This window comes from Fistularia commersonii, chromosome 20, assembly GCF_037954325.1.
Source record: "Fistularia commersonii isolate RoL2024-O1a breed Wild chromosome 20, RoL_Fcom_v1.0, whole genome shotgun sequence".
Classification (NCBI taxonomy): domain Eukaryota; kingdom Metazoa; phylum Chordata; class Actinopteri; order Syngnathiformes; family Fistulariidae; genus Fistularia; species Fistularia commersonii.
In genome coordinates this window covers 8,711,849-8,738,608 of record NC_141303.1, presented here as the reverse complement: position 1 = coordinate 8,738,608, position 26,760 = coordinate 8,711,849, and the positions used below count along the sequence as shown (strand labels likewise).

The window sequence follows — 26,760 nt, the reverse complement described above, 5'->3', positions numbered from 1 at the left end:
TCCCTCTATTGCAAACCAAAGTGCGCAGTAAAAGGTCTCTACTTGTACAGCACTTTCATCACCCTTGCCGTTTCAAAGTTCTTTACACTGGATTACGTTCACCCTTTCACACACACATTCACACACCAATGGCGACAGAGCTGCCAAGGAGGGCATGAACCAGACCATCCGTAGCAACTTGGGATTTTGTCTTGCCCAGCGATAATGCAGACAGGAGGGTCTGGGATTGATTGGAAGGATGCCTGCTCTATCAACTGAGCCACAGTCACAGGCTTAGCAGGCATTAGTATATTTTGCATAGAAAGAATGGTGTTCTTATATTCTGGAATTGGAAATAGTCATAGGCAAGTTTAAAGCAACCATTTATTCCTGACATTTCATTGAATGGATTCTCTCTGTCTTTTCACATTCGACATCTGACCTCTTTTGACCTTTCACATGCTGTACAATGCCCTCATCTTTTCTTAAGCTGGCTATAGTTGCATGTATATTCTATATACAGTATTCACTCACCTACCAGTTAACTTAATTCTCTGACTTGCTTATGTGTGTACATTAATATTCAAGCTGTTTTTATTGTCCAACATTAGCATGAATAGATAATACCTACCCCACTCCCATGACAGCCTCCAGCCTGAGTGATAGTCTAACAAGGTCTTGCTTCCTATTTAATTTTTGCCAGTTCAGGCCAAACCACCATTTCCTTTTTAAAGTGTGAAATGATCTGTGCTGGTGGGACTGAAAATAGTTTGTCTTCCTGCCAATTCAGTTTTGAAAGTTTCAGGGACCTCATTATATTTGAATAGTCTGCCCATATGTCAACTAAATGCTGATTAGTCAAACACAAGTTCCCTTTATTTCATTCTGGTGGACCCTAATCATCATAAAATTTTTGGGTAGCAGAGTCAGCTGCCATCTTTTAATCCTGCTTTCTTTGTTTTACTCCTGCTTGTGAGAGAAGTGTTAGAGTCACTTTGTAATATACTAGAATGGGTTTTTTTAGCGCTGCCCTCCCTAAATCGCTCAATACCCTAAGTCAAAATGGCAGAGCTCAGTTAAATTGTCAAATAGCCTTTTTTTTACAGCTGTGCCTGTGTGACTGCCCTCAGGGGGAACCTGTGATAAAAAAAGTTACAAAGACTTACTGTACAGATCTATTCTTTTGAGTTACAGGTTAAATGTCTCCCTTATGTTTTATGTAACCATCTTCCAGTTACTCGAAACTTTTTGAGGCTGACACTTGCTTCTGACTGATTAGATCCTTTTTCAAACTTACTGAGTTTGGTCCTTATTTTTCTTGCTGGCAACCCTATTTTTGCCAAAATATTAAGTCCAATGTACTACTGAAATCCACTGCCAAAGGGCAAGCAGCCAATTTCCTATTTACACATGTTGACCACTGTTTTATAACTCTGCCTATAACGCAAACTATATTGAATTTTACTATTACATTTGAATAAAAAGAAAAGGGGACACCTGTGCTCTTCCGGTGACTGCAGAAATCACTGCAGGGGATGAAAGATGAAAGTCCAACGCAGGCAGCAAATCAGGAGACAGGCTTATAACTTGAGAGTCATGAACAGCTTGCGATCACAGATGTGCCCAACCGGTGAACTTGCATCCTCCACTCCAACTAGCAAAACCCAAGGGCACGTAACAGTCCACGCACAAATGATAAACAAGTGATGCACACATATTCATATTTTGAAGGCAGATCCATATGCTCATTAAGATCCATTAAAACTCCACGGGGAACCAAGCTCAACCTCACCGACTCAATATACTGTTTCTATTGGTGCAATTAACAAGAGGACTAAAACATTGTGTTTCAATCAATGTACGATCTCACATAGGATTTATAAACTTAAAGAATATGTTTATTATCCCTTCAAATTTAATTGTGTTTTCTATAGCTATTAAAGTACACAGTTGTTAGTAATAGTTACTTTACACATTTTTACCCTCTCCTTACCTTCTGCACACACAAATATACACACTACTGCAAAGCTATGTAAACCTGCTTAATTTGCTGTCAGAGGACTGATCTCTAAACTCATCCACAGGACTAATCACAGGTTTCTTTCAGCACAGTGGCATTCTCAGGACACTAATATCAGTTTTTGACACATTCATTTCCCTAAAATCCTCCTCTTCTCCTCTACCATCTCCTCTCATAATCGGTCTCTTTTCTTCAAGCTGACAAAGGGCCTGTGATTAAAACCGTGCCTTGTCCACCTCATATTGAGAGGAGTTCAAGCAGCATTGGGTTTGGAATTAAACTGCTCCATACAAATTCCATGCCTGTGGACTCACACAGGCCAGCTTCTAATCTGTCCCATTTTCCAAAGTGGAAGTGATTCACACAGGGAATTCAGGAGAACTTGATATAGAGAGAATCTGACAAAGTTTCAGGACTTTCCTAGGACTTTTCTAGTGGCACCGTCTTCTCAAAGAAAGACAAAATGGGGTCTAGCTGCTGTTTAGTTTAGTATCTACTACCCAGGCTAACAGCCAGCCTTTATTACTTGTAAATCAGTGAAATTTTGTGGTCTCTTTGCAAACTCATCTTTAGTCCAAAGATGCAAAGGTGATTTCCACAAATTGGGGTAAAGTAGTAGGGGTGTCAAGCACTGAATACAGACATTTCATTCAGTCCGGCAAATCGTTCATCTGTACTTTATTTCTCATTCATTATGGTTTTTGGCGCCTGATACTGAGAAAAGCCAAGCTGCAAAAAGAGGTGAGCAGAATTGTTCTCTGTCTGTATTCTTGATAGAAGACAATGCCACCTCCATATCCCTGGATAATCAGGCAGTGCATCAGAGTATAATTTTAACACAGTGATTCAGAACATTTAATAATGTGTCCTCCTGTAGGACAGACAGGCACATTCATTAGGGGTAAGGAAATTGTGGTCATGTTCAATTATGTAGCTTCAAAGAATAAGTAGGCAATTAGCATAACCATTTTAACCTTCCATGGACCCCTGCTAGAGCTGGAAATGGCTTTTCTAAACAGAAAACGTTAAAAGAATTAACAATTAATTTTGATTAGCTTAATTGTTATTGTGGTAATCTTTTGTCTAAAAGGGTAGGACTGCTTTCACCTTTAGGAAGGCTGTCTGTGTTTGCATGCACAGCTAGAATGCTTGTGAAGACAAAAGGTCATGCACTTCCATCCTCCTACACATGTTAGGACAGGGGATACGTAATTGTTATTCTTCATCAACCTCCTGCAGTGTATAATGACCTCAATGACCCATGTTGATAGGTTGATCCCCACTTAGCTGGTATGTAATGATAGGTATGATTAAAATGCTTCATGGATTGCATGGTGCTCGAGATGTTTTATCCTTAGTTGCTCCTGCTCATGATTTACCCACAGAAGAATTGTAATTAATGGCATTTGAATTGTCATTTTCAGGAAAAGGAGAGGCTGTGTCTGTAGGGGATACTGTGGAGCAATCCTGTCCATTTTCCTATCTGATATAGTTTGAATCTTGGAGTTTTTTTTGTTATATATATATATACATATATATATATATATATATATATATATATATATATATACATATTCACAATTTACAAAACGCTAAGAGTATAAAAAAATATTTGGTTATGATGATCCCACAAGTAACTCCAGGGAACTCTTGATTATGATGCTTTAAAATATCCTGAAATCTCTGGTTTTCTCCCTGGCTCCATAATGTGTATTTCCTGCTTATTATTTCAGATATGACAGCTTTGAAATAGACATATCATTAGCCAAATTTACAAGTCCTGGTGGACGTCAAAGCTATAACTGAAAGAATACATTGACAGGAAAGTGTGCGAGGAGAGTTGAACCTGACGACTCTGTCATCCTCATTATAACATTTATGAGTAGCAGATGTAGGCAGTTGCTATCTCGTCTTTTTTTGTCGATGGAGGTGCTGCTGGCTAGTTGGTGTGTTTGTGTCTGCGTGTAGAAATGATACACATTTTAGCGTAATGAGGTGATCATGCTTCCCATAATTTTTCCAGTTCTGTATCTTGTTATGCTTGGATTTCAATGGGTGCTGCAGTTGTACCCTACTTTTTCCTCTCCTTGTTTTTTTTGTGTGCCCCAACACATATTGGTTAATCCCCATGAGTGTTTAGTGAAACCTCTCAAATCAGTGAGGCTTTTTCTATGTGAATTCAACACACAAGCAGACTGTGCCGGCATTTGTGGTACCTGTGTAGCTATGAAGGGTAGGCCATCGGTTTCTGACAAATTAATATAATGACTTAATGCAAACGCCGATAGCTTTTGTTATCCACCTCAGTTGAATGTTGACAGCTTTACTGTATGTTGCCCATTCTTGTCAGGAATCACAGCAAAAGCAGTTGAGCCTCTGCATTCAAAAATAGTCTTTCACTTCAAAAGCCCCAATACAGCATCTCCAGCACTCCCCATAAATCCATGGCTGGCTTTTGACAACCAGGCATCTGCTTAAAACATGCATTCTTCCACATAGACACACAAGCACTTATCACAGCTGAAAGAGCTGAAATGTATGTCTCCCGTGGCAACTGATGCTTACGAGAGGCCCACTTACTAGTTACCCAATGTTTTGTGAAGGCAGTTACTTTCAGTTGCTTCGCTAGTTTTTAATGTATACATTATCTTTTTTTAATCTTTTATGTGTGCGGATATGTGTTTGTGTGTGTGTGTTTGTATTCAGAAAAACACATCCGCTTTACTATTTTTATTTTATCTAGAACTGTAATAATGTAAAATCATGCAAGGCTTTTTGATCATATGGATGGATGACAAATGGCTATCCTCGTTTTACAGTAATTGCCTTATTTTTCTCCCAAAATGATTTGTCATTTGTTTATGTCCCATGTTTGATAAGGCAGATCCTGTGCTAATGAGAGAAGATAATTGGTCTGTGTGTTTAATGTCTGTGGGTTATTAGTCTCTTGTGTGTTTCTTTTACTGCATTTGGTTTTATTGTTGATGTTTTATTATTTTTCAGTCACCAGACCCAGACAACCTGTTGGGACCATCCAAAGATGACAGAGCTGTACCAGTCATTAGGTTGGAAACATAGTTGCACCTTTTTTTCAGATGCAGCAACACTGTTATGTTATGCAAACATCTTGAAGATAATATAAATGAATATAGAGATAGTAGATTATTTCTTTTCTGTACCTAGCCATGGTATTCTGATGAGGAAAAGTAATTGTACGCCTTAACCATCCTAAGAGCAGAGAGGGCTTTTGTACTCAAATGTTGGAAAATAATTATGAAAATGAGTAATGTTTTCTTCAATTGAAACTTGAGAAGAAAGGGTTACCTTTTCAAATTTCAAATTATCCTGCGCAATGGTGGTGCCAGTTCTTGAAAGAAACTAAAATACGTCATTAAAATGAGTACTACATACAAAAATTCAGTCTCCACCATTCTGTTGTTAGGGCTGTTGTACTACAATTCAAAGATATTTGAAAATAAAGGTATTGCAAGAGTAATCAAAATATCATTGTTTGGGTGAAACTTAATTTTAATGGAATATTAAATCTAACATGACAGGTTAATTCCTTTTTAAAGGAAGAGCCTGTTCCACCAAAGTAATTTTCTCTGGTGACAGGCTTAGACGCCCACTGTTTTCTAAAATGCAGATGCTCATCAATGACACTTTAGTTATATTTTCATGTTGCAAATTGCATGCAATAAAGCCTTTCTGATTGCAATTCAAACAAATCACACTACATTTCACTTCCCCTTAAAATGTTGTGAGTAAAATTGCTGCCTTATCTGTCCTTCCTCCAGCTAATGTTCATCTACATGTCTTTCTCCCTGTTGGCCAAGCAGTATTACTGTTCGTAAATGAGCAGTTGAATAAGTAATAAGCCGGGAGCATTTCGGCCAGCAGCTTAGCAAATAGCAAAAGCCTCCAGTGAGACAAAGCTCACTAACCTTATTACATAATGCTCTCTGTCTACTTTGACAATAACTTGACAAAAACTGTGCTTTCATGGAACATAGGTCTAGCTTACCCACCAGGCAGATTTTTGTGGCACCTTTGTTTTCTGATTTTATGCTCCTGTTTTCTTTTTGTTCATCTACAATTTCTACTTCCCTGCCCGCAGCTGACTTGAACAATGTGAGGTTCTCGGCATACCGAACAGCCATGAAGATTCGCAGACTACAAAAAGCACTGTGCTGTAAGCAAGTTGCACACACTCATGTCCATGCACTTCGTTTTACCCACAAGTTGAGATCTGCTTCTTTTGAAATCCGGGCACAAGGCGATGCAGAAACGACTTGAGACTTTGCCAGAACAATGTGGGAGCCAAGGATATTTTGGCTGTCAAGTTGCGAACATTGGGTCAATACATGTCTGTCTCTGTGTATGCATTTCCTTCATTCAGAAACACAGCTGGTGATCATGTTAACTGTTTTGAGCATGGCCCCCCATTTTGTGCGCACGAGCTCTGATTCCTCTATAATTTTCTTCAACACAAAAGCTGGGATTTCATTCATCCCGGAAGCTTTGATGGTTTAAGCTCTTTCCCATTGCCTCAGGTGGTTACCTACCACATCTATACACATCATATTTACAATACAGGTAACTGAGTCCCCCTCTTAGAGAGTTCAATGAATTTGACCCCAGTGCAGTGGGCTAACTTACTCCAGTCATATCATTAAATTAATCCAAATTGCTTTTGATGGTATTATGGTAAAAACAATAAGAGAAAAACTCCTTTCAGCCCTGCTTTTTCTAAAGTTATCTCTCTCCTCATGTGTGTAACAAAAAGTATTTGAATCCATGCTCGTATAGTTGTGTGTGTGCACTTAGAACTACATGCTGTGCTAGTTGTGAGCTAAATAATATGCCATTTTGTTTCTTAGTTATTCATGAGTTTGAAAGATTCATTAGTTTTAGTTTGCTATCTCATACCGATGTCTCTGATCTCATGCCATCTTTGTGATGACAATGTACAAGTGATTTTAAATTTGAGGCTGTGCAATTCAGTACATTCATTATCCTGGAGTTATCACACCACAGAACATGGCCATGCGCGCATACACAAAGACGTGCACATACACACAACAAAGATCAGTGCTTATTGGTTATTAACCTAGATTCATGCAGAATCATTCCTAGGAGACTTGTGTGGGGCCGTGTGACTGTCTCCAAATTTGTGTGTATTCTGTCCCATGTGCGATACAAGATACTACGAAACAGCTAATTGGGTTAAGTCTGTGCCAGGGGGCGAGAGGGGCACGAATTAACTAACATGCCATCCCACAAATGTGCCACAGCAGTAAAGCTTTATGTCTGCTAATGTCACAAAAACTTTTTTTTTTTTTTTTTTTTGACTGCATGGTTAGCCTGTTGTTTTTACACACATGAATACATCTCTTAAATTGTGGTGAGTTTGTTGATGGAAACTGAGAATAACCATAACTAAAGCCAAAGAAGATGACTTGTGGAGCATACAGAGAGGAAGTGATGAGGTGACAATGTGATGTAAGAGGCTTGCCCGAGAAGAAGAATCTTATTATGACATGCAGGGAAGTGTCAGTGAGGCAGATGGGTATGATATATGGAAACGGAATTAAAATAAGTTCAGAAAAGAGTGTAGTTTTCCCTCAGTTTTAATATTAAAAGTTAAAAACTTTATATTGCATCAAACTTAAATTAATATAACACCACTATTACTTTTGGTTACCAATTTCAACAGTGCAACTAAATTGGCACTTGGAAATTTGGGCTACCAGAAATAAGTAATTCAATCAATCATTAATTATTGAATATTCATAAAAATTTAAGATGAGTTCTTGTGCCAAAGCCATGTGTCCCTTCACTGCGAGAGAAGAGGAAATGAAGAAAAGTAAAAAAAACAAAACAAATATAGAACATCTTGCATTCTACACAGACATGTCCACCAGTCAAAGTGGATAATAATTGATCATATTTAGTCCATTCTACAAAATGTAATGCGGAATTTATTTCAACTCATGTGAAATGGCTCTGCCATCCCAGGAATTATGTTCATAAATTTGAGCAGTTGCTTTGGAATGTGAAGCACTGACTTCTTGTGATCAGTTACAAATTGTACACAATTTATTGAGATGCTACAAAATCGCCTTAATCTTTAAATTTAGAATTATGTTGAAAAATGAACGAACTAAAATAAAATACATTCTAATTAAATACTCATTATTTATTTTCAAAAGCCACAGGGAGCCGCATCAGAGGGATCAAAGAGCGGCATGTGGCTCCGGAGCCGCGGGTTGCCGACCCCTGTCTTAGCGCAAGGAATACAAAAATAGAAAAATACATCTTTTTTTTTCGAGTGTTTTTTTACAAGTGCAAAATGGCCTGTTTGAATGAGTAAATGGCCTCAAAACATTTTTCTTCTTACTGTGTAACTGTTAATATAAATTAAATTGCCTTAAAATAAGGGAATGCCATTTAATTAATGTTGTCTTACGGATCATGTGCAAATATAGCTACAGAAGAGAGCAAATGGATAAACAATTTATAATAAAAGTGTTTATGTGTTTATTATCTTTTTTACTGAACAGGGTGCTAACAAAAATAGAAAAAAGCTATCCGTCAGCCTGTCTGCCCATTCACCCATCCATCTATCTATCTAAACAATTTTGGACAAAACATCAGTCAAGGTTGCAGTGTCAAAGTGCCTAAGAAGTAATCTCATGCCATTTTCAGCTCCAGTTTTTGGTAGTGTTTTCAAGATATTTTTAGGAACTGAGCTATTGGAGGCCTAGTGAACAAAGGCGAAAGGTTGTTAATGGTTGATAATCCCTCTTGTTTTCTTCCCCATCTCACCATCTCATCTGCTTTTTCACTTCTTTTACCTTCGATATCTTGTCTCTGATTTCGTCAACCCTTCTCCTGCTTTCATTTGTAACCCCTCCGCTGAGTTTTTATTTCTGTTTCTTATTTTGTCTTGTCTTTTCCATCTTCCCTCTATTACCCATCTCATTCTTCCTCTCCTCACCTGCAGTGGATCTGTTGGACCTGAGTGTGGCCCAAAACACATTTGAGCAGCACAAGCTCACCAACAACAATCAGGTGCTGTCTGTTCCAGACATCATCAACTGCCTGACATCCATCTATGATGGTCTGGAGCAGGAGCACAAAGACTTGGTCAACGTGCCTCTGTGTGTTGACATGTGTCTTAACTGGCTGCTGAACGTCTACGACACGTATGTCTGCAATCTATTTTTCTTTTGAGGAACAGAAATATTCTGGATTTTTCAGATCTAAAATCAACTGATGAACCATGAATATATTTAATATACATTCATAATGACCCTAGTGTATCTCACACACACTCAGCATTTATCCAGTGTGTTTGTGTACCTAAACTGTTTCTTCACCCTGCAGTGGTCGGAGTGGAAAGATCCGTGCACTCTCCATGAAGATCGGACTGCTGTCTCTCTCCAAGGGTCACCTGGAGGAGAAATACAAATGTAAGTGCCGTTGAAACTTAAGCCAGCATTAATGCTCCCCTGCATTTGAGCGCATCATCGGACTGTAAGTGTTCAGTCGTGTGCGATGTATCTCCTTCTACACAGCTGTAATTCCAGGGACATTCATGACACTCTCAGAGAAAGGGTGATAGGGACAAAGAGAGAGGGAGAGAGAGAGCAAGGAGGAGTAAGGGAGAGAGGCAGACAGGCATGGAGGGAGGGACAGGAGATGTGAGGAAAGGTTTGTCTAATTGGATGAGAGACCCCCTACGCATTTCCCTTGTTCTTTATTTAATTGTCTGTTCTGATTTATTTTTGAGGATTAGAGATGGAATATAGGCCTGCTGCACTGGGAAGAGAGCTTCTGGCTCTTTGTTTGTGGTGCATTACATTTCTCTGTCTAACTTCTTCCTCTGTCATTACTTTCCCACTTTTCATTTGACAATATAACATTGTCTTTGGTTGTATCTTGACATTATTCTAGCATCCACCCCCCCCCCCCCCACCTTTCACTTTCCTTCTCCCTCTCTCGTCCCACGGCATGGATTCCATCCCTGAGCCTATTCGTTCCACTGGCACTTTCTATTAGCCTGAGAAGGGTATCAGGCACGGCTGATTGCGTCCCTACTTCTTTACTTTTAGTTTCTCATTGGCTGTCACTCCTATCTGTATTGCTACATAGCCACACACGCACGCACTCACTCACTCACTCACTCACTCACTCACTCACTCACTCACTCACTCACTCACTCACTCACTCACTCACTCACTCACTCACTCACACGCACTCACACACACGCACGCAACCAACCAGCCGTGCCGCCACTTGAAACTCATTTTGTGACGGCTGTGTATGTCAAATGTAATCTCTTAGCAGAAAGTTGTTAACCATGGATGTAGAGCTTAATCAGTTAGATGACACAAGAACATTGCATAGAAAAGGGGGTCATAAATACACATAATCACTGTTTTTTTTCATGTGCTGCACACACATAACAGGAGCTGGCATCAGGGCTAGAACTCACACAGAGATCAAAGTCAGCTACAAGCGGAGCAGAAAGACCTGTCATGGCCTTCATTTCTGCCCCCCCCACCCACTCCCTTCTCTGGATTACCCTCTCTGCACTCTTTGTGCATTAGCTGTTTCGTAACTTTGTCTAAAATATATCACCATCGACTTGTTCTCTAGCCAAGCCTGCGTGTCACTGGGCGGGCATCCATATCCATCCAGTACAGCTCTTTTTAAAGTTGGAAGCAGTGAAGCGGATAGTTCTTTTTGCAGAAAGCCTGACGTAAAAGAAAGGGGTCGCAAATATTGGACAATTCTCTTTCTCCTCCCCATCGCCTCCTACCCATAAGAACATTTGGCCTCCAAGGTGATGCTATTTTATACCCTTGCTCGTTGAGGTTACACTTAAACACAGTTTGTTGTTTTTTTTCCTTTCTCTCTTTCTCTGTCTCGACCCCCCCCCGCCCAATCGTTCCTCTCCCAGACCTCTTCAGCCAGGCTGCCTCTGCAGGTGACACGTGTGACCAAAGACAGCTTGGGCTTCTGCTTCATGAGGCCATCCAGATTCCAAGGCAGCTGGGAGAGGTGGCTGCGTTCGGTGGCTCGAACATTGAACCAAGCGTCCGCAGCTGCTTCCAGCACGTACGTTCCTGCAAAAAAAAAAAAAAAAAAAACACAAACCGTTTTTATATGATCTTTACAAATATTGTAATAGAGCAATATTAAGGATCACTGATTATGGCGTGTATATTTTCTAAGTGGCAGAAGGTTGCTTTTCATACCCTAAACACAATCAAATAAAAAAAAAAAAACTCTATTACCTAAGGCTTGTTTTCGCAAAAAAATTTTAAGGTATTGGTCAGAGGAGGATCGAGTATAAAGGCCTCTACATAATCTGCAAAAAAGAAAAAAATTTGGAACAAGACTGATGTTATTCTGTTCACGAGCGCCGCTTTGGGGGTTTTCATAGATTGTTTTCGATGCCCCACCCAAGCAGAACTTTTCACATTTTGTGAGAACTATTTTGTGATTGTTCAGAAATGAGTAAGGCATAAAAGGAGATGCAAATGGATAGTCAATTTTGGAAAGAGGTCGCCCAGAGGAGAGCGTCTGTTGCAAAAGACAGTTCTCTGGGTACAACATTGAGCATGGTTATTAAACCTATCCACGTATTTGTCTTCTGTCTGACTTCATGTACATCTCTATGACAGACCGCTTAAGTAGCTCTAGCTATATTCTCACAATGAGAGATAATTATAAAAACTAGGCAGCAGTCAACCAAGGGCATCGGGCACCTCTGCAGAGTGATGTCATCAATCATGACCACACACTAAAGTTGAGTTTGACATAAGACAATTAAGCAGCACTGGCGCTGAAGCAGCAGCCGACTGGTGGTCACAATTACATTTTCTCTGCAGCTGCTGGCAAACATAGGCTCTTGCTGTCCCAACTGTGAAAGTGAAAGTTATTATTGTCAGCTTCACTTTTTTGGAGCTGTCTGATTCTTTCTTTAATATATATATATATAAAACAGTTAGAAAATAGATTAAAGAATATGTGGTTGTTAAGCCAATTCTATACTACTTTCCTGACTTAGCTTGTCAATGTTCATTAGGGATGAATGGACAAATTCATCTCACAGCAAATGTGCCTGTGAGCTATTTATATATATATATTGTTTGCTAGATAGATTGAGTAGATCGGAGAAGGTGATAGGTTGTGAGGATAGATAGGAAATGGTATGGAAGATAGGAGCTAGAGGGGAATAGATATTTGTTTGGCAAGTATTCTGTTAGGAAGAAATTGTTTTTCAATACATCTTCCATCCCCACAGCTAATTGATATTAAGCACTTCTGTCTTCTTTATGTTTCCTGGCCATCTAATACCCACCTCCCTCAAACCTGTTAAATTGCTTCAATATTCAAGCACTGCTGATCAACCATGAAGCCTTAAATGGCCTCCAGACTTTTGCTGGCTGTCCTCTATGGTTTTACTGCAGCCAGCTAACCACTTTCCCAGGTTTATCTCAAAATGTTACTGGCAATATTGATGTCTTCGTCCCCCGAGATTGCGGTTTCATTTTTCTCACCATTTTTTCTCCCAACTCATTCCTGGGCAGTCATAAACGAGGGCCAAAATTAGGAGGCTATAAATTTCTCTGATTTCCCTCACCTATCTTCCCAAAATAGCAGAGTGTGGGTGATGCTTGTATTTTTAAACTGTCTCATTATTTCTAATGCCCAAAATAATGCAAAACCTAACACAGGAAAGTAGATGCCTTGCCACTTCTTGGTGATATATCAATCCACTTATGCATATGGAGAGCGAGAACACACAAAGTTCACCAAGACTTTTATTCCATTGCTTGTTAATAATTCAGGCGTCAAATCTCATTGACACATATAAAAGAGCTGACGCACACGGACAAACACACAATCTTCCTGTGACACATGCATCTAGCCTGCTACTGACACTTTAGTCTCCCAGTCCATTTGTTTTAATGAACCCTTGATGAATGAGCAGCGCGGCCATAAATATGGCCCCCTTGACTGTTCTTTTGTCCCTCTCTTTCATCTAGCCATCCATCCATCTATCTAACTATCCTCTCACCCATTTCTCCCCCTGCAGTAATTAATCCATAAGTGCTATAATTCTGCTGTTAGATAGCAAAGGGGGATGGTGCAAAGGTGAAAATGAGATTATCTTATGGGACGGGAGAGACAGAGATACTCAGAAGTTCAAATTGATAGCCTAGGAAATTAAAGATGATTTAAGATGCCATTTTGGGGTGAAGGTTTCATTGTCAGTGTTCTCACTTCTCAAACAGAAACACCCTAGCTTTTATACTTGTGTATTTTCAGTATATGCTAATAAATTGGAGCACGCTTCCAATGAGGGTGAAGACGAACACAAACACTCACATGCACTATTCATTTTTTGATTATTTAGTCTTTTCCTGTCAAGGGTATCCTATCCCTTGCTGCATGAAGATTTTGTTTGTTGCATCAAGAATGATGGAAAGGTCATCTTTGATTTGTTTAGCAATAACAATAGCTGTGTCAAGGCTTCTCTCGCCTGTTGCCGTTTTCATTATAATTTGCAACTGAATGGATGTTTAGAGGAAGGTATTTGGTTTGAATGGTCCACATACATAGCAAGAGCCCCCTCTATAACCACAAACCATAATACTTGGATTTCAAAGTATCTGTTGAAATATGTATTTGGGGTGATTTTTAAAAACACTTGAGTGTAGCCGTACATTTACTTATTAGCGTAACACGTAGTAGGATGAGTCTATAAGGCCATCGATAATATCATATGTTCTCAGTAATATTATAGGTAGGTCAACTGTTAATCCAACTGCTCCAATTCTAAGATCTTTCTCCTTTATACGCAGGTAACCAATAAGGTAGAGCTGGATCCCAGGCAGTTTGTTGATTGGATGCGTCTAGAGCCTCAGTCCATGGTTTGGCTTCCTGTCCTGCACAGAGTCGCTGCTGCAGAGACAGCAAAGCATCAGGCCAAGTGTAACATCTGTAAGGAGTGTCCTATTGTTGGCTTCAGGTGAGTGCAAACACAAGATCATGTTTGTCATTTAAATGAAAATGCAGCGTTCACAATGTAAGTCAGACACACTGGCAAATACATCTACACTACTGTTTTGTATTGTTGTCTCCTTGTTGGACCATAAAGGGCAGATCTGCTCTGGAGGGCAGGCATTTATCTAAATGTCAGCAGCTGATACACCACTGACTAAATACCATCTGGAGGTTTTGCAATGAAACACAAACACTCAAAAATACGACAGAATTGCTTGTATTGACCACTGCAGTTTCAAAAGTTCTCTGAGTGCAGCTGGCATACAATCCATAACAGATTGCCCTCTGATACTCAAAGACACACACAGTCATTAATTGACATGGATCCACATGGATACATCCATTTGGGTCTCATTTTCATACACAATATGTAGAAAGAAAAACAAGAAGTGATGGAAACATATCACTGTCTAGAGTGAAACTCTAAGTCAATATATAGTCAACTTATCAATTTATATTCATTGACAAGTCTGGCTAGAAACAGGTTAATCTGTGGTTTAAGGAAAATGTTAAATCATTCAAAGTAAAGGAGGATGACAGTACTGTTCTCTTTAGATCGCTTACATTCCAAGCAAAAGGAAAAAAAATACAGTTAGACATTTGATGAAGCACATATCATCCAAGCTTTGTCATTGATCGATGGGAGGGGGAGATAGTTGGGGAAATGGGAAGAAATTGCAGAGCAAGCACTTTGTGTGATCCTTAGACATAGTGCAGCACATTAGATGAGTACAAGGTTATGGTTTCGGTTGTTGCAGTATATTTTTAAATTTCAATTCAAAAAGCATGATACGTAGACTGTTGGAGAATTTAGCACTTTGTCTCAGTAGATCTACGGAAAACTGGAAAATATTTATGTAAACCAATTCACTGAATGTCTGTGCACCATTTACTGGTATCATGCATTTCTGTGGACACATACTCACATACACTATATGGCCATAAGTAGTCACCTACTCACCTACCTTGACTGGGATATAAACTTAAGTGGCATCCCACTCCTAATCCATAGGGTTCAATATAACGTTGGTCCACCCTTTGAAGCTAAAACAGCTTCAACTCTTATGGGAGGACTGTCTACAAAGTTCAGGAGTGTGTTTATGGAAATTTTTGACCATTCTTTCAGAAACGCATTTGTAAGGTCACACATTGATGTTGGATGAGAAGGCCTGGCTCATAGTCTCTGCTCTAATTCATCCCAAAGGTGTCCTATCAGGTTGAGGTTAGAACTCAGGCCAATCAAATTCATCCACACCAGACTCTGTCATCCATGTCTTTATGGACCTTGCTTTGTGCACTGGTGCACCGTCATGTTGGAAAAGGAAGGGTCCAGCTCCAAACTATTCCCACAAAGTTGGGAACATGGAATTGTCCAAAATGTCTTGGTCTATGCTGAAGCTTTCCAAGATCCATTCACTGGAACTAAGGGACCAAGCCCAGCTCCTGAAAAACGACCCCACACCATAATCCTCCCCCTCACACTTGGCACAATGCAGTCAGACAAGTACCATTCTCCTGGCAATCGCCAAACCCAAACTCGTCCGTCAGACTGCTAGATGGAGAAGCATGATTTGTCATTCCAGAGAACGTGTCTCCACTGCTCTAGAGTTCAGTGGCGTAGTGCTTTACGCTACTGCATCTGATGCTTAGCATTGCACTTGGTGATGTGTGACATGGATGCAGCCGCTCGGCCAAGGAAATCCATTCTCTGAAGCTCTCTGCACACTGTTGTTGAGATAATCTGAAGGCTACATGACGTTTGGAGGTTTGTAGTGATTGACTACAGAAAGTTAGTGGCCTCTTCACACTATGCGCCTCATCATCCACTGACCCCACTCTGTCCGTTTACGTGGCCTACCACTTTGTGACTGAGTTGCTGTAGTTCCCAAACACTTTCATGTTCTTATAATACAGGGAGCGAGGAAATTTCACAACTGGATATGTTGCACCGGTGGCATCTTATCACAGTTCCATTCTGAAATTCACGAGAGCTTTCACAAATGTTTCTAAAAATGATTGATAAATGTGATTGGGACACCTGATTCCAGTTATTTGGCTGGATGAGCAAATACTTTTGGCCAAATAGTGTATTTAAATAATCAGCTACAAATCCATTATACTTCCGTCCATATCTTTGAGAGGAATTATTAGGTCACAGCCCAAATAAACCGATTATCATTGTGAGGGTGTTGGTGAGACTTTTCCCGCTGGGGACGAAAAGAACCGCATTTCAATTGTGTTTCGCATCCGATCAAAGGAAGTACATTTTGTTCCCCTGTTTGTTTGTTTGTTTGTATCAATAGGTTCAGGTTCTGTTTTTTTTAATTCTGCTTCGTGGAAAGGTGAAGGAGAATTATGAAGAATCTGTAAAATTTTCAAGGTGGATCAGAACTGAGCGACAGATCAAGGATTTTTGCCTCATCTACCCTTGTCAAATGAAGCCTCGCTGAAAATTTTATGTACACATCAATGAAAACATGCTAATATATTTAAACTGAAAGCCTCAATGGAGCTTTAAGCTCTCTGAGTGCAAATCTAGTATCTGCTGTATCTACTTCTACTAACATTGATGCTTCCTATTACCCCAAGTTTTGCTTGATTTCCTCATGTTTTTATGATTTCCATATTTATTTGCTCATTGATGTAAAGATGTAGACAAACATGTTCAAATCAGAGTTGTTCTTAGATGAACTCGTGAAGAGGCGGCTCAACACACCACATCCTCAGAGTAATATGTTACGCGTTAATACGTAATGCCACATTTGAGACAGTGATATATGACGTTCTTTCGGAGCTCATCAGTCAGCTCACCTTGGAATCTTGGAGAGGGGAGAAAGACAAAAGACTTAAGCCATAACATCTGAATGGCTCTTGTCTTTTTTTAGCTGTTAAATGGCCTTCTGGCTGCAGCTGTTTTGGAAAAGTTTTGGCTGACAGCTGTTGTCACATTGTGGGGTTTTGGTGGAACTCCAAACTGTCATACTGTCAGCAATATTGACAAGGGTTTGAATGGGTGAGCTTGGATGAATTTGTGCATGCAGGGGATTATGCAATGGAATGACAGTGAAAATGGACAGCTCTCAAGGAGGCTTTGGGATGAATTATGTGTAGCATTATATGCTACGTACATGCACACTATTGCACATAGCAAGCACAGTGAAATGTATACACATTACCAACTGGCTCAACTATTCTCTTTTTTTTCATCTCCCTTTTCTCCTCTTCAGGTATCGCAGTCTGAAACATTTTAACTATGATGTGTGTCAGAGCTGCTTCTTCTCTGGGCGCACTGCCAAGGGCCACAAGCTCAACTACCCCATGGTGGAATATTGCACACCGGTGAGGGGGATAACACACATGCACACACAAAACCACATGTGATTTAGCTGCTTATTTTCCTCGCACAATTTCACTCTGCTCATCAGTTTATAGTGAAAGCACACGCATCCATTATTTATCCCCTGTTTTGTCTTTCATTAATGTTGTTCATCCCTAAATGCCAATTAAATCAGACTCCCTCTTATTATCACCCCCTTCTTTATCTTTTGTGGAATCCGTATCGTCTGTGTTTTCCAAACCAACGTGATAAATACAACAGCTCCCTTAGCAATTGAAAAAAGTTAAATGGAAACGCGAATGTAGAACTTTCAAATACTTTTTAGAATATTTCATGTAAATTTGTTTTGAGATCAATCATTCAGCTTACAGAGAAAGATCACCTGATTGCAATTCATGCAAGTGACAATCCACCACAAATTCATATACATTCATTTTCATCAGGTATACACATTAGTATAAACTGAAGGCTATTTCCTCACAATTAATCTTTGGGTTTGTAGAAAACATTGTTAAAACAGGTTTCACCAACCTTGCAAGGCTTTTAACATACGATGGGGTTGGTGATAAGATCTCGCCAGCAATTAATGTTCCACATTGAGCAGATGATGATGAGACAGAGGAAATGATCATAACGAATTTCACAATCTCACCAAAAACTTGGATTTTCTCCAATCTGACTTCTGTGACAGTGTTGCCGTTGCCAACATGTCATGATTGAATAACTTTTGAAAATGCCTTAATGTTCTCTGTGGATTGAAATTAACCACCACATAACACTGTATGACTTATATCCAAAGGAAAACATTCTCATTACAAGATCTCATTGTGATCCAGGGTCTTGACAAACACACAACAATTAAAGGGATAAATTATTATGATTTTCTGTTACATATGCATCTCAGCATTAAAAGTCAGTGTAAGCATCTTCAGCTTGTCATGAAGTAAATTCAGTATTATATCTCATGAGTTTAAAAGTTTGAATGTCTCTATAAGTGACTCAGTGATCACCTGGCCGCCAGTCGTGGGTGTACCCCTCCTCTTGCCCAGTGACAGCAGGAAATCTCCATCCCCACTGCGACCCTGAGTGCAGAATAAGTGGCATAGATTATGTCACTTATAAATAAATCAATACATTTGATCCTTTTTTTGTGCAATTTTTCAAAACACATGATTTATGAAGGAGATGAAATTCAATTGTAAGAACCATTCTAAATTAGGATATAGAGAAAACAAAATACTCATTGAAGCTCCTGTCTCCCCACTTAAAAAGTAGGCTATAAGATACCTACTTGGCTAAAATAATTACTTGTGCATCAGAGTTCAATTATCAGACTGCCACAGTTTTATTATTGGCGAGATGTCCTACATGTCAGACTTTCCCAAGGGTATTTTTTTTTGTAGAGGGAGCATGTCGAAGAGGCAGGAGTGATCAAGCTCTTTGCCTTGCACCTGATACGTTTAGCATATATGGGGAAGACACACTGAAGGTTACAGTCAGTGTATTCGATGCTGCACCTCTGTTAAATCACACCTCTATTTTCAAATACGCCCTGTCGAGTCTGGATGTCTTTCAGGACCATACCAACATACGAAGGTCAGGACGTTCCTTTAACTCCCTAGTGAAAACAAAGTCGTGCAGCAAGTGAACCTTTAATACTGGGGGCATTAGTCTTTGCCTTTTGATGCTGCCAAAAAATAAAAGAAATTAAAAAAAATGAAAGTTAAACTTAATTTAAACAAAGCCGGGTTTTAAACATTACGTTGAAGAGTTTAATGGGAGCGGAGCTACTATTTTTTTCACTAATGAGAGATGCCTGATATAAGGCCCCTGCAAATAATTTTTATCTGCACAGTAACTGACACCCTAAACCTTTAAATCCTACCTCCACATTTCAATACAAAGTATTAAAATATGAAACACTGGGCTCACTGCTGTCTTGTTTTATTATGTCTGTCTCTTATGCCTGTATGTGCATTTGAGCTGGAGGGCCAGATTTCTTTATGATGCAGAAGGAATATCAGAAATGGGATGCTTGGCAAAAGAGAACATTGCTCTCTCTCGATTATGATTGCTTTCCTGCAGGCCAGCTTGTTTCTGGATTGGTCAACGTCATCTATGAACCCACTCCAAAAGACATTTCCAATTTCAGTCTTTAAATTTCCTTTTTCAATTTTGTAAATGGGCTAGATATTGACTAACCTGGACGACTCGAAGGGACCAATGATAATTTTTCTTTTCCTTTAAAATTTACAGTGTTTTCTGAAAAGACAATTACCTTGTTTTCGTCTGTTTTGCTGGAACTCTTTCGATTTGTTCTCCATTATTGTGGATTTTACACCTCTATAATGGGCCATCTTCATATAAAAGTAGGAAATAACAATCCCTTGTTTTTCTACGACCTTTCCCACAATACCAAGCATCACAGTTTGGTTTCAACTTAAAAGTAAATTACATTTTAATATTATTTCAGTCTGATTACAGTTCATTTTTCAGTGTATCAATTAGTTGCAGCTGACTGATTCACTCCTTTTTGGAGTTTTTCATATAACTGTCTTCATGCTAACTATTTACCCAAGGTTTAAAAATAATTATCAGTTTCCTGATAATTTCATAATTGCATTTCTTTAATTATCAGTATCAATTTTCTTTGCCTGTTTGATGTTATTTTCGGCACACACAATGTTGCCGATTTGCCAGTTATTTTCCTCTAATTTTGGGATTAATCCAAGTTAAATTTGAGGCTCTAAACTAAACATTTCAGGCCTCTGACTGTTTTGCCACAGTTCATTGCTACCCCAAACCATGAATGCACAAAAGTGCTTTTTCTCTTAAGGCTCATTTATGCTCCATGCAGGGTACACATACAGATACCGACAGAGCTGCTCATGTGTACCCTGTGTTAATTTCATGCATATTTTGGTCTGCCCCCTGGATATGGGCCAATGGAATAATGTAAAGAAAATCATTGAGTTGAATCTAAAAACAGTGAGGTTTGACAAATAGCAGAACTTTTTGAGGAGAGGCTATAAATTGTAAAGTGGTGGAGGAAGTGGAGGACCATCAGAACATAACACTCCTGACTCTGAGTGGTGCTCCCTAGTGTTTATATTTCTTTGTTCATCCTAATGCAAAAGATGCATTGAAGTATGGGGCGAAAGAAGCTATAGGGATACTGAAAGATCTAGCATAAGTCCAATTATCAACTGACATACAAATCAAAAAGGGCACCAGTTGAAAAATTATACTATAATTGATTATACTGAATTCTATATTAGCTGAGATTATTAGCTCTGACAATAGTATACAACAGAAGCAACAGTAAGACATCTGACTTTTAATCAGTACATGAAAACAAATTCAGATAAAGTAGAAAAGACAGAAAGATCAAAATAATCAGACAACTTTGTAACTATTTTACTCCACCAATGAACTAAAGCACAGTCAGATTTAGTCAGATCAAATAGCTAGTGGGATGGAAAACCAAAAAGTAGGAAAAACCTTGAAAAACCTTTGATTTCAATTTCCATGTAAGAGCTCTGATTTAACCCTGAGGCTGTTTTATTGAATGGTAAGCACAGCTGTTGAAAATGATCACAGTCCAGCTCAGTCTTTACCTGTGCAAGGGCAAAGTCAAATTTAAACTCACCTCCAATTATATGAATCTCAAATAACACCTCATGTGGTTACTTGCTGCTCAATACCTGTGTAATAACTATTAAAGTTTATTTCCTCGAAAATATTAAGTACATATTCAAAAGTGAAGATTTGCAGATGCCCAATCACTTAATGTTGCATTTAATGGTCCATATTTTGTTTGGTTATTCCATAATACCTCTGTTGTTGGATGGTCATTTCCAGCTGGTTTTATCGAGGAAATTTAATTTGGTCCAGCAATGTACAAGATGTGCACTATATAATTAAGGTTTTTCGAGACTTATCACCTCATAATAAAAACTTTAATGTTATCAGAGATTTACTTTGAAAACTAGAATGACTTATTTTTTGTATACTTTATTATCGGTCCTGCATTCAACAGGATTTTATTCATTTGCTTAATAAGGATGCAAATATTACCTGGCACATTTTCACAAAAAGGTTGTTTTAGTGTTCATTGAGGCTAGACCCTTTCCTCATGAAGTTTAGAGAAGCTGAGCAGAGCCTCAATTTCCTATATATATATATATATATATATATATATATATATATATGATACCACAAACAGATCATGTAAATCAGCAAAACTGAAGTGACAGCATTGAGATTCTTTGAGATTCAACACCAAAGTTGTCAAACGGATTTTTTTTTTGTTGTTGGTATTTTTCAACCAATGACAATAGGTATTTTAAATAAAAGGTATGAGATTCAAAATAGAGTTTTAATAAGTCTTTAGAGGTGAAATAGTCAAGTAAAAGAAAAGTAGCTTTGTTCAAAATGTTTTCTGACATTGGCAAGTTTTTTGATGAAATTTAAAATTCCACTTTGGATTTTAGTTATATGTATTTTTTCCATCTTCTAATTGGAAATGTAATTTGGATGAGAATAAGAAAAAGTATTTGCATTTTTTTAAAGAGCTAATCACTGAAAATGTGTTTTCTGTGGTGACATGTTTTTGGTGATTTGAAGCATTCGGCTACAACAGTTTCCCAATTACGTGTGGGTTTTCTAAAATTTTCTGCCTTTTTTGTGTCTCTCATAGACAACATCAGGCGAGGATATGCGAGACTTTACCAAAGTGTTAAAGAACAAATTTCGATCCAAGAAGTATTTTGCTAAGCATCCTCGGTTGGGTTACCTACCAGTCCAGACAGTCCTGGAGGGCGACAACATGGAAACGTAAGTATCACAACCTTTTCAACAAACCTACAAATCAAAAGGATTGGTTCTTTCTCAGAACTATGTTACAATTCAAAATTTAAAAAGAGCCCTTGATTAAGGTGAAGGGACCATCAAGGTTTCGAAAGCAATAATTGATTGCAGATCTTATGACAGTTTCCAACTAACTCCCCAATTCACTGGCTTTGCCAATCAAAGAGTCTCCTGTCTTAAAAGATTTGTTAGTCCATTTTGAATGAATCAAAGCCCAAATATTGTATATTGATTTATGGAAATAAAATTAAAAAAATCATTTGTCTTTTGTTATACCACTCCAATGCAAATAGACTTCAGACAGATAGAAGAAATTACTTTTTTGTTACTGCAACATAAAGAAAAATATGTGAAAGACAAGCCATTTCTTGTCACACCTGTCCAACAGAATTTATTTTTACCTTTAACCATGGATGAGATCTAGTACTTGAAACTGCAACACCAATGGGATAGGCCAAGTATGACTGATATCCCAGATCCTGCCATGTGCAAAATCCTGCAGAGAGCTATTTGACTGGGCCCACACTATGCAGATCCCCCAGGCAGGTGCATCATCCTCCCTACTGGAGTGTGAGTCAGAGTTAAGGCTGCTTTGAATAATAACCTCCTTTTTCTGTGTATGTTTACATCTAATTTCCCCAGATTTTATCAGTCTGTTATCTATAATTTGTCAGTACTTTTTCGTTGAGTCTACTCTAACTCATGTTAAATTCAGTCACTTACAATCACATGTTTATAGCTTTCATGTTTTTAAAGTTTTATGTAAAAATGTATACTTAGTCATAGTTTCACAGTGACACATGCATTGAGTCACCTCTTCTCTTGGAATAGATTTTTCTCAAAAAATAAAAAAACAATTTTTCACAGACCTTATTATGGATCGCGCTTACTCCCTCTGTCATACCCATCCTTTCTCGCCCTCTTCCTCTTCTTCAACTCCCACCCTGTTCAACTCTCATGTCTGTTCCTCTGAAAAATTAGTCCTCCAATGCTGCCTGTCTGATAAATCCCTCTAAAGGCTTGAGGGATTGTAGTAAAACACAGAGATCTTTTCCGAATCTGGCAGAGTGGAATTGGGGCTTAGAAAAAAGTCTCATAATTTTTCTGTCCATTTTCCTGGGTTAGGCCATCGTTGTATCCCTGGCTTTATGCGCAGTAAATCTGGTAGCTACAGTTTTAGCTTTTCAACTCTCTAAAAGATATGGTGAGGGTTGGAGCTGTTCAGAATTGCTCAGTCTACCGTATTTGTATAGATCTTTACTGCAGCACTTTAGTGGCTTTCAAAATGACTGTCATTGATTCTGGTACAAAAATTTGAATGGATTTTTGCAAGGAATGGAAATGATAAGGTTAGTTTTTAACGCGATGCATGTTTGTGTACACACACATGCGTATGGGTGTGTGTTGAGAGTGTCATCTCAACAAGTACGTTTCTGTGAATTTTAATTTTTAATGGCTATTTTAGCAGAAAAGAAATTAACATAATTTTCTGTATAATTGCATTCGCTAATACACTCACTCAAAGTTGTTTCCCTTCCCACTCCTGGATTATCTTGTCTCCTTTCATTCAACCCACTCAGTTTTTCTCTACCTTGAGAGACCAAAGCACCACCTACTCTCACCCCTCACTTATAGTCTGTACTTCATTTCACAATAGATGGGATTTTTGATTTGCCACAGTTATATTTGATAATGTAAAAACTCCAGTCTTGTTTTCGAGGTTTCACACACATTGTTGGCCTTTTTATAGACTACACTGCCTGCTAAAGAAGGGATTTCACTGCACAACTGTTTATAGCTTTGTCAGCGAACTGTGCTTTAGGCTCTGGATATTTCGTTAAATATTTGCAATTGATGATTTTATTTATCAGTAACCTTACAGGACCTTTTTCAACCAATAAAAGCAGTGAAATGACGATTTTTCAAACAGTTATCATGTTGCTGCAGTTAGCAGGTCGCACCGATCCCTTGAGCAATGTCATCTGGGCTATTTGATTTTTGGGGGCGTCCCAAACAAAGGTGGCTGTACATAATAGTTAAGACTAAGATGCCTTTATGGGCCCAATACCTGCAATAAGAGGCATTGGAGTTTTCAGCTGTGGAAAATACATGTTTTTTTGTGTCTTGGAATGTCAATGGTGTAGAAAGTAGGGCTGGATGGTTTTGATGAAGCTTTGCATGTATCACTAGTGGAGGTCACTGAGATAAGTAGAATCTATACTCTGGCATGGCATCAGATGTGAATAAGATTTGGCTGGAGATACTGAAGGCTTTAGAAATTTAGTTCAAGCTGAAAGATCAGATCAGTCTGCCATAGAGGTCTAGATTTGTGGACCATGGTAGATGTTTCTGTTTTTTTAAACAAGTAAAGCTCATGTCGGTTTGCTAGAAAGGAGGTTTTTGTTCAGTTGTCAAACTGTAGATTCAGTGGGAACGATGCAGAATACTGAATCACTTCCTCAGCCTTTACAGGCCTAAAAAAAAAAAGAAAAAAAAAAAAGTATGTCCAAGCATTTCTTTCCAGCGTATGTGGTTTGTGAGCATGGACAAAATATATCACTGCATCCTATGGGACGCACTGTGGAATATCAGCGTCCGTATGACAAGCTGTAAAGTCTGTGTAATCATTGTCATAGCTGTTTGCCGTGTTCTCTCTAAAATGTCAGAACTGTTGCTTGCAGATATTTGGCTTGGACAGAATTATGGTGGTAGAAGATTAGGTAGGAGATTGTCCTGCTGTGAACCTCGGAAATGCCTTACTACCTTTTGTGACGGGGTCCTGCTGGCGTTGTCACACCATGGCCTCCACCAGCTTGCAGCTGTATAAAATGTTTCAGATAAGAATCTGCGTCTCCTGACACCCCCCCACCCCCCCACTGAAAGAAAGTTTCTCCCCTAAGTCAAGATGTTGTCCACAAGTCAGGGTGGGAGGTAAACTGGCAGATCAGCGCAGTGTCAGTAGTGATGCTGGGGGGCTGGGAGATAGATCTGCTGTGGTGAAGCGCGACCTGAGTTGAAAATCGAAGCTCTCAATTTATCAGTCTATTTACATTCCAACCCTCACCTATGGTCACAAGCTTCGGGTGGTGATCGAAAGAATGAGGTCACAGATAAAGCTTAAATCAGTTTCCGCAGCTGGATGCCTGACCTCAGAAAACCCTGCTCAATATTTACTTCTTTGCCTTATTTAAAACAAAGAACAAGAAAAAAAAATTCTGTTGACATAGAATAAAATCAAGAGACTTCCCATTTCCAAACAATTGAGAAAATCCCCTTAATAGTAAACATTTGAGGACTTCAAACACTTGAGTTACAGAGAAAATGAGATTCTGTAACCTAACAGGTTGTGGAACATTTTCAACACATAGATGTTCTTTAATTTTAACAGGATCAATGGGGTCTCAGTTACATATATTAAATATTTAAAAAGCCATCTTTGAGGCCAGGATTGCCTTGGACTATTTATTTTCAGATTAAATTGATTGTCTGTTGACAAGAAAAAAAAAAGCATTAGATAGGGTTAAGTGGAATTATCTGGATACATACATATTCAAAAGAACGCCAAAGGACCTTGTTCTTCCTCCATTTCACTATCAGACCCATACAAGTGTTTTTCTCACCCTCAAATTTTCTTTTTGACCGATAGAGAAAAGCTGTACCAATGAGGACAAATTAACTACCGGGGCATAGTGAACTAAATTGATTTATACAATCATTTTAGGTCATCCGGATCTGCTCGTCTCAATAAAATAAGATTAAATAATGTCCCTGTAAACAAAGTATTATATACTGATTTAAAAAAAAAGAAAAGGATGACAAAGTACATCAGTCCTTAAAGCACTGTTTCAGAGTTTTTTCACTTGTCAGCAAGTCAGCAGTTCCAAGTTTGCTAAAGCGGCATGTACCAGGCAGTTTTAGGAGGTGAGCAGGTAGAATTTCATGTTTGACTTGCAAGACATTCAAATTGACATCATCCCACATCCAGAGAGAACAAAATAAATTATGTTTGGCATCAGAAAAGTACAAGTCCAGCGAAGGTCAGTGGCCATTTATTTACCCTTGGCTGGACAGTCATTCCGCTGTCAAGATAGTGACATTATTTTCAGATTCAGCAATGTTACAATTTCCATCCTTATAATTTGTGAGTTTTTTTTTTCTGTCATTTTGTGTAAGATCTGCCTCTGTCTTACTGCAAAATGAATAACTTTTTGTCCAACTTCAATAATAATCTAAGAGATTGCAGTCTTTATTGAATACTATGTGTTTTCCACTGTATCAATATGATCAGATAACAGATTAACCTGTACAGAAAGTTGAAGACTGCTTCATATCCTGGTTGATACAGCAAACCTTTTCTTTCAGAACCAGTATTTAAAGCAGCCACATTTTTCAAATCCCAAATTCCCCCAAGGTCCGTTGCCATTATAATTTCTTCCCTCACTCCCAATGTTCAATTATATACCCTTCACAT

General features: G+C 38.7%; 1 protein-coding gene across 5 annotated transcripts in view; it reads left to right on the top strand.

Moving 5' to 3' along the window:
* utrn (utrophin) overlaps positions 1-26,760 on the top strand; it is a 176,227-nt gene that overhangs the window by 129,766 nt on the left and 19,701 nt on the right. For all 5 annotated transcript variants that reach the window (XM_086167542.1, XM_086167540.1, XM_086167541.1 and 2 more), the window contains exons 63-70: positions 5,003-5,064; positions 6,117-6,191; positions 9,006-9,207; positions 9,389-9,474; positions 10,968-11,125; positions 13,882-14,048; positions 17,311-17,422; positions 22,120-22,256. In XM_086167542.1, coding sequence (XP_086023668.1) covers positions 5,003-5,064; positions 6,117-6,191; positions 9,006-9,207; positions 9,389-9,474; positions 10,968-11,125; positions 13,882-14,048; positions 17,311-17,422; positions 22,120-22,256 — 999 coding nt within the window. The remainder of the gene's footprint in view (positions 1-5,002; positions 5,065-6,116; positions 6,192-9,005; positions 9,208-9,388; positions 9,475-10,967; positions 11,126-13,881; positions 14,049-17,310; positions 17,423-22,119; positions 22,257-26,760) is intronic.